The sequence below is a fragment of the Mirounga leonina genome, unplaced genomic scaffold (assembly GCF_011800145.1).
Source record: "Mirounga leonina isolate KUSES-001 unplaced genomic scaffold, KU_Mleo_1.0 Mir_174, whole genome shotgun sequence".
In the NCBI taxonomy this organism is placed as follows: Eukaryota; Metazoa; Chordata; class Mammalia; order Carnivora; family Phocidae; genus Mirounga; species Mirounga leonina.
Genome location: NW_023270451.1, coordinates 77,609,385 through 77,618,203, shown reverse-complemented (window position 1 = coordinate 77,618,203; position 8,819 = coordinate 77,609,385). Strand labels below are relative to the sequence as shown.

At 50.9% G+C, this 8,819-nt stretch overlaps 1 protein-coding gene across 1 annotated transcript in view; it reads right to left on the bottom strand.

Moving 5' to 3' along the window:
- Positions 1-1,763, bottom strand: part of TMEM178B (transmembrane protein 178B) — a 331,318-nt gene extending 329,555 nt beyond the window's left edge. The window contains exon 1 of the mRNA XM_035021247.1: positions 1,033-1,763. Coding sequence (XP_034877138.1) covers positions 1,033-1,414 — 382 coding nt within the window. The 5' untranslated portion in view covers positions 1,415-1,763. The remainder of the gene's footprint in view (positions 1-1,032) is intronic.
- Positions 1,764-8,819: the final 7,056 nt, after the last annotated feature.

Sequence of the window (8,819 nt, the reverse complement as noted above, 5' to 3'; positions counted from 1 at the left end):
TAGAGGGGGGGGGACACATGACGACAAGACTCATAAAGTCACACCACATCTTCCAGAATGCAACTACCCTAGAAGAGAACGCATTCCCTTTTTCAGAGCAATATTAATATATATCCAAACAACATTTCAATGGATTAACAGAACAGGGTGGTCCCCAAAGTATAAATCATCCAAGATTTACAAATTGCATCAGATGAACAGACTTTTAAAAATTATGTGATCAACATTAAAGTACCCAAGAAATTTTCATCATTAGCAAATTAAGTCTGTTTTCTGTTTTGGAATACTTCAGGTATTTTTGATACAAATCTTCAGAACATGGTAATTTTTTTTCCGCTGAAGTGCCCACTTTGGTGTTACCTGAGGAACTACTTTTTATGTGTTTATTAGGCCCTGCTTAATTCGATGCACACAAGTCACTTTTGTCAACCACCTCCCCAAAAGGAGAGATCAAGAATCGTGGTATGATGCTCCTGGTCAACAGGCCTGTCGCTGCAACGGGGCAGGGGCTGTGATTTACTGATGTTTATGTGACCAATGCCTGCACCGTGCTCAGTATAGTCTAGCACTTAGCAAGCGTTTGTGGCGTGAATAAGGTGAATAAGGCCTTCTCGGTGAGATGCTGAATCAGTTCGACATCTAAAACAAAGATTAAAACTAGGAGGCTGTCTGCCTGACACATCATTCTCAAATTTGGGGCTTGCTCTGCGAACAACACAACATGAGAGATTCCCTCCATTTTCAGAGACTGATGAAGCACTAGCCTGGATTAAAAACCCTGGCCCACGATATTCCACGGGAACCCCATCAGACCAACGCAAGACCAGAGGCCGGCCAGAGAGAAGTAAGCCTCCATTACCAGCTACTGGGAGGCAAGTTCTGGCCAGTCCGAGGCTCCGCAGGGCCTGGCCAACCTGACCTCCTGGAAGCAGGAGGCCCGGGAGACTGTGGCCCGGCGAAGGGAGGAGAGGGTGGCCGGGCCTAGGAGGCGCCGGGCTCTCCGCAGCGCCACGCCTCGCGCCTCGCGCTTACCTTTCCGAATGAGGGCTGCGATCTCGGGGTCGAAGCCCTGCCGGTGGCACTTCCTCCAGAGGCCCATGTTGGTGGAGTTGTACTGCCGACTGCACTCGTCAACCGGGCTCATGGCGAAGAGCTGCCGGCGGTTCCGGGCCCGGAGGAGTTTGCCCTCCCAGCGGTCCAGGCGCGAGCGGCTCGCCCGGAGCGGCAAGTTGTTGTTGTTGTTGTAAATGAAGCCCGGGTCGACCCGGCGGGTGTTGAAGGCCTTGCACCTGTCCCTGTGCTTCCTGGCGTCCGTCTCGTACCAGTGGTCCGAGCAGATGGCCACGGCCAGCATGCCGAGGGCGCAGAGCGCTAGCGAGAGGCCCGTATAGAGCAGTAACCTTCCGGCAGCCATGCCTCCGCTTGGCGGCTACACCATGGGCATGATCCGCCGCAGCCTCGCCTTCCCTCCGCGCGCCCGGAACAAAGCGGCGGGCGGCCGAGCCAAGGGGGGGAGGGGGACCGGAGGGGGGACTCGCGCGGCGGCTCCCCCTCGCCCCCGCCTGCCAGTGCGCGCGGCCCAGGGACTGCGGGGATGGGGGCGGGCAGCCTAAAAAGTTCTGATCCGGGGAGGCTCGGGCGGGCTCCTGGGCATCCTCCGGGGCAGGTGCAGCCTCGGGCGGCGGCGAGCGGGACAAGACCGCCTCCCGCCCCCTCCCTGCCCCGCAAGAAGCGACTGCCCTGAACCGGCCGCGTCCGTACGCGGCCGGGCTTCGGGCGCCGCTGCCCTGGGGCCGGAAACTAAACACCAAGTGCCCTCGGCTGCAGTGGGGCTGCCGGGCTTTCTTTGTGCAGGGTAGCGATGGGACCCCTCGCCTGCCTTTTTCTTGGGGTGAGGGGCTATCACGAGGAGCTGCGCGACGACCGAATGAACTCCGGCACCCGCGATGCGGCCGGCCAGCGAAGGAAACCTCCAGATGCCAGGGCCGGCTGTCCTGAGTCCCGCCTGGGTCTCCCACTCAGCGACTCTCCCCCTTCCGGTCTGCAAGCGAAGAAATGTTCTTCCTCTCTGGGTCGGGTCTTTTTAAAATCTCCGTCCTCTGGTCACCAGCAGGTCCCTTGCTCTGTCTGGCCAGCGCGCTGTTCTCAGAGGCGGGCTCCCCGTGGGCGCACGGTCGCGGCCGACCTTTCCGCGCGGGCTCTCGGGTCGTCTGCGTCTGGCCTCGCCATTCAGGAGGCCCCACGGGCCGACGGCGCGGTCACTCGGACGGCGTTAGGGGACGAGCCTTGGCCCGGGACTGAGGACGACTGGGCGGCAGCTGGCGGGCGCGAGGGGCAGGCTGCGCAGAGGAGGGTGCACCCGGCAGGGCGCACGGCGCGGGGCGCGCGGAGCTCGGCTCGCGGTGCCTTCAACACCATGGACAGGTCGCGCGATCGGGGCTCACCGCCAGCTGGGCAGCCAGCCCCCGGGGCGTCATGCCGATCTCCCCAGCGCCCTCTTCTTCCTCAGTGTCCACCCGGCAGGTTCCAGACCCGCCTCTCCCGCGACGCCTCTGCCTCACTTCATCTGGCTCCCAAGTAGCCCCGGGAACGTGCTGCCCAGGTGCAAAGAAAATGCTGCAGGCACCGAGGAAAACAGCGGCCCCGGCCCTTCAAAACAATCCGCCCCCTTCTCCCGCCACCCGAGCCCGGCACTGTAGCTGTCTGCTCTGCCCAACTGGAGTCAGCCGCTCTCAGACTGCACCATTTTCTTCGCAGCCCACCCGAGGCGCCGGCTCACTCGGCAGCGTGCAGAGAATCCCGTCCCGGTCTCAACGTCCCACGATCAGGCTCCTGGCGCGCGGTGGCCGCCGAGGTGAATGGGGCGAGGGTGGGGGAGGGAGGCTGGGTCGCTGCCTTCTCCTCTAGTCGCGGCGGCTCCGGGGCCTCGCGGGCGGGGCGGGTGCTGGGGAGCGAGAGCCCCGGCTGTGCCCGGGGTGCTCGGGAAATCGCATCGCCCGGCTGCGAGCGCCGGAGGAAGCCGCTGCCGCGCTCGCTCGCTCGGGCGCCGGGCGCTGCAGCCTTGGCTAAAACCCACAGACGAGAACACGGAGCGCGCAGCCAAAAGCTAGTGATGTCATCCGTGCAACGTGAGCCTCATCTCTTATTTTTCTAGCATCCTTAAAGATAAACTGCACCATTTCCCAGGCACGAAATGTCTAAGCCTTAGTCTTTGACCAGGCAAGTCAATGGTGTCTAGATAGGTATGTGCCCAACCACATCCATATTTATGCACATATACATATATGTAGTATGTAGCATGTTTGTTTACACGCATTATTATAAATTTAGGGATGTTGCCTCCATCTCCTATTTATCTCTTTTCAGTGGTGGAAAATTCCCTCAAATCGACCACAGTTCTTTAAAGGCTGCTTATTGCAGAGTCGGCATCCGGAGGGGCTGAGGAAGTTCCCTGCGTCTCCCAGTTTTGGTCGCCGGTATCTTGGATCACATTTGATCTTTGTTTTCCCCTAGAAAGCCACAGGCGCTACCTTGCTAGCTACAGGCGTTTCCCCCTGGGGCATAGTGCGTCGGTGGGGTTGCCACGGCCAACCCCAGTCTAGCCCCACGCCAGCGCCAGACACCCCGACACACACCCACCTCCACCTGCCTCCACCTCCCTCCCTCCCCAGCAGGAAAGGATTTTTCCAGCAGGAAATTGATTGATCCTTTCAAGGCCAGAGGAAGAGAATGTTAATGGGTGTGTAGGGGGGGTGCTTAATAGATATTTTGAAAACGCCCGGGGGCTCGCTCTTTGAGAAGGGGAGGTGGGGTTAAATGAAACCCCGACGCGGGATTTGTCCTCAACTGGGTGGCGGCTAGATTTAGGCTCAGCGCGGGTTCTGGGAAGTAGTGAAGGACCCCAGACCTTGAGCGAGTGGGCCGCAAGCGAGCCCCGCTTCATCCCAGAAACGCCCCCCTCCCCCCGCCCCCGGCCCGGCTCACGTGAGACAGCGCCGCAAAGGCTGGGAGCCTCCCTCCCAGGTTGAAAGACCGGGTTTTTCTCTCTAATGCTCGCCCCTCATTTGCACCCGCACTCCAAAACCGGGGGCCCGCACTGCCGGGGAAAGAGCTGCCCCGGGGAAAAAGAGTATCCGGCACCCTGCTTTGCAAAACGGGGCCTCCGAGCCAGAAAGAGCGCACCTCCACCATATTCTTTTTGTCTTTTTTCATCCTCCCTGCAGTTTGAAAATCGGGAACGAGGCGTTTCAGTGCCATCTAGTGGGGGAGGGGCGAGCCTCGCTTTCCGTCCCTGGATGCGGCAAGGGATTTGCTGAAAGGAACAGCAGAGCCTGAGCATGTCCGCTCGGTTCTTGGGTGCCCAGCTGGTCGAGAGGCTGTGGGCATGTGCCGTTTGCCCCCTCCTGGTCCCCTGGGTCCCCTAGGACGGCGAGGTGGAGCCAAGGGACTTGGCCACAATGCCTTTTCACCTTCCTTTCTACCCTCCTCCCACCAGTACCCTCTCTCCCCCAACCGTGAAAATGTGGAAACACTTTGTATATGCAGACGATGTCTGAAATTTCTGGAGCTATTTTATTCTGTAAAGCCCAGAGCACTTGTAGGCTAACAGGATGTCTGTGTTTGACCCTAGAGAGGAGGCAGAAAGGTGATATGATACCTACAAGGTCACTCGGCAAGTTGGGGCACATCCAGCATTAGAGTCTCACTCTCCTCATTCCCAGCTCTACCCTCCCCTGAGAACCAGCTGCAAGAGGTGCCTTGGAGACCCCTGGAAGCCCAGGCAGTTATCCATTTGGCAATGAAGGAACCTGTTCATTTTATCCCTATCTGTCCTCCCTCTTCCATTATTCTGTCCCTTTCTTCTTCCTTTTTAACTTTTTCTCCTGGCCTGAGCCTTAGGCCTGCTTCCCAGGATGTGCCCTGCCCCTCCTCCCATGGTGCTCCTCAGCAGTCCTGTAATTACAGGGCCCTGCTGGGGGAAGGGACCTAAATGGCACACTGTCCTCCTCTTTTCTGACCATCATTAAAATTCTGTTCTGAAATTTTTGTCCTTGGTGACATCCCAAAAGCCTTTTAAAGATGTTCATTTGAGGCCTCCTTTGAAATGCAGTTTTCCTGGACAGCCCAACTCCATTTAGGGAGGATCTAGTATTTGGAGCTAAAAAGATGGTGGATTCTTCCTCTAGCCTGTGTAACAAGGGACTTTAGAGTCAACCATACAACAGCGCATGAATCTCTCCTAGAACATTTCCCAAAAAGTAATGGCCAGCTTCTGCTTGCACACTTGCAGTGATAGGGAAATCACTCTCTTGGCAAGCACCCTGTTCCACTGTCAGATGGTGTAAATGGTTAGACAATCCTTCCTGACATTGAGTTTTATCCTAGATCCCTGTAATCCTACCCATTGGCCTTTGAGAAGCCCACAGGTACCTGATTCATCTCCCATGTAATGGTCCTTCTCATACTTCACCTCAGCCATCCTGTTCTCCCTAAGCCTTCTTCCTTCCAGGCTAAATGCCCCTTGTTTATTTCCTCCTTGAGCTTACTGCTGCTGGGTTTCTGATTCTTCCTGATTATTAGTGTGTCTTGTATCCAGCAGTGCTCCTTCATCTAACAGCCAAGTCAACCAATAAAGAAAAAAACACCATCACACAGTCAGTTATGTTTTCACATGACCCATGTAAAGTTCTAATAATCCTCACTTTCTCTTCTAGGATCTCTTCTACAACTCATCCCTTCTGAATGCTACCCTAGGATCTTGCCCCAAAATGATATTAAAATCATTGGTTTGCAGTTTCTGAAATCCACATCTTTGAAATTTGGAATTTTATTTGCTCACACACAACCTCCCTCCTTTCTCTAACCAATGTTCACATTCTCCAAGCTTTCTGCAAGGCCAACAACAGATCTGCAGAGATACCATTAAAAGTTCTCTCTGTTTCCTGGGGTGCAGTTCACCCACAGCAGATAGATGCTTTCCTACAATCTCTTCACCCATTGGGAACTGTCTTCAGTTATTATATTTGTTCTACCCTACCCCCTACCTTTAGTCTGAAATCACTCTCCTTGACATTGTCTATTAGAAGCAAAATAAAAATTGATGAAGTGTGTTTTCTCTTTGCCATCTATCAACATGCCATCATTTGCTCAGAGAAAAGGCCTCCTATATATTCTTATTCCTGTTTTCCTAATTAATGATGCACAACTGGGACATTGATTGAAACCCAAGAGTTATCTTCTACTTTAGGCCTCCCGACAGTCCCCCAAGTGTGTAATATGCTAGTATTTATGCTTCTTTCTACATCTCATCACAGAGCCACATTGGTTTGTTAGGGACTTTACTTCTTTTCTTCCTCATTAGGGTCATTAGAACCTCATTAGGGTCATTAAAGCATTTTCATCTCACCCCTGGGCATCCAACTCCTCTCCTTGCTTTATTTTCTTCTTCTTCTACCACACCATCATGTTAATCTTATATTCTACAGTTATCCTTTACCAAAAATTCTGCAGTAATTTCATCTAGCCTGTAGATTAAAGCTCAAACTCTTTACCCCCTTACAAGGTTTCATAAAGGCTTCAGGCCATTTTCCAAAGCTGACCATCACACTCTCTTAGACACACTCTCTGTTCTAACCAGGCAGCCCTCTAAACATGTTTTGAAAAACCCCCACATTGGCATCATTCCTCTTGCCCATAAAATATTTAACTGCTCTGCTTTTTAAAGTTCTTATAATTACAGGTGCCACATATCAGTAGGTCAAATAAATATCATTTGATCATCTCACTAGAAGCTGAAAAGACAGTCAATTAAAGCCAACAAACATTCTTGATATTTAAAACCTCTTCCTAAACGAGGAATGGTTTATAAAGAATAAGATCGTCTCCTGCATAAAGAAGTATTCCAAACTAGTAGGAATAAAACAAATATCACAACAGAAAAATGATCAAAGGTCATAAAAAGAAAATTTACAGAAGAAAAAATTCAAATGGAAAATTAACATATGAAAAAAAACCACTCAACCTCCCTAGTAATCAGAGAATACAATTTTTTTAAATACTTCTTTTTTGCCCATCAGAGGGAAAAAAATTTTTACATGTCTGTTAATGTCAAGTGTTGACCATGGCATAAGGAAACATGGTCTCATGCACTGTTGGTAGGAGCATAAACACACAGCCACTCTAGAGGGCAATCTGGAGTAGCTATTAAGATGAAAACTAGATGTTTGTTATGACCCAGCAGATCTACTTCTAGATATCTAGCCTGTAGAAACACTGACACGAGGGGCAAAGAGCATCTTTAGTATGCTGCCCATATCCTAGGGCTTCTACGAGAAAACACCACAAATTAGGTATCTTAAAATGTCAGAAATTTATTGTCAGACAGTTCTAGAGACTGGAAGTCCAACATCAAGATGTTGGCAGGACCATGCTCCCTCTTAAACCTGTAGGGGAGAATACTTCCTTGCCTTCGAGTGTCAAGGAAATCCTTGACATTCCTTGGCTTATCGATGCTTCATTCCAATTTCTGCCTTTGTTACCACATGACTGTCTTTTCTCACATCATCCTTCCACTGTCGCCAAATTTCTCTCTTCTTATAAGGACACGAGTCATATTGGATTATAAGCCTACCCTATTCCAGCATGACCTCATTTTAATCAATTACATCTACAATGACACTATTTCTAAATAAATTTACATTTTGAGGTCATAGGCATTAGGACTTCAACGTATCTTGGGGGGGATGCTATTCAACCCATAACCCCACCTTTCATGTAACAAAGAAGGGAACAGGGGCACCAGGCTGACTCAGTCGGTGGAATGTGCAACTCTTGATCTCAGAGTTGTGGGTTTGGGCCCCACGTTGGGTGCAGAGATCACTTAAGAAGAAAATCCTGGGGTGCCCAGGTGGCTCAGTCAGTTAAGCGTCCAACTCTTCATTTTGGCTCACGTCATGATCTCAGGGTCATGCTGGGCATGGAGCCTGCTTAAGATTCTCTCCTCCTCTCCCTCTGCCCCTCCTCTGCCAAAAATAATAATAAATAAATAAAATTTTTAAAAAGAAGGGGACATAAGAAAACATACCTATATCTGCTTACCTGTGTAAAATGAAAGAGTGATGGAAGAACCAAGAAGCCTAGCAGACAACAGGAGGATGATAGCAGATAACCACTACCACCATTAGGCTGAAGGCAGGCGTGGCCCTAACAGAGAGCTCTGGGCAAGCATACAAATGAAGGCCCGCATCTCACGTGTCTACATGTTTACAGGTGTAAATCAAATGACAAATCGTTAAATAAAAATGTTCTAGCCCTCTACCTTACAAATACCTTTATGATGACAAATTTTCAAATATGTGTAAAGTTATATTCAGGTATGAATAAAATTTGGCAAAATATCAAAGGCACCAAATTAATTATGCTTATTCATGTATTGATGGGCCAGCAATGCACAGGTGAGTAATAAAGGCATTCATAATTCGTAACTTATAATACATATTCATAAGACTTACTTTTCTTGACTTTTATTTCAGAAAAATCACTCTGTTGTTATAATCAAGATTTTCACATAACTTTATGTTCTGTTAATGGTAATGCCAAATGGCTTCTTTTTCTTTGTTTTGAGAGAGAGAGAGTAAGTGGTGGCGAGAGGGAGAGGGAGAGAGGGGGCTCGATCTCACGACCCTGAGATTATGGCCTGAGCCAAAATCAAGAGTTGGACGCTTAACCAACTGAGCCACCCAGGCACCCCAGGACTTTCTTTTTAAATGATCTCTGCACCCAACGTGGGGCCCAAACCCACAACCCGGAACCTGACATGG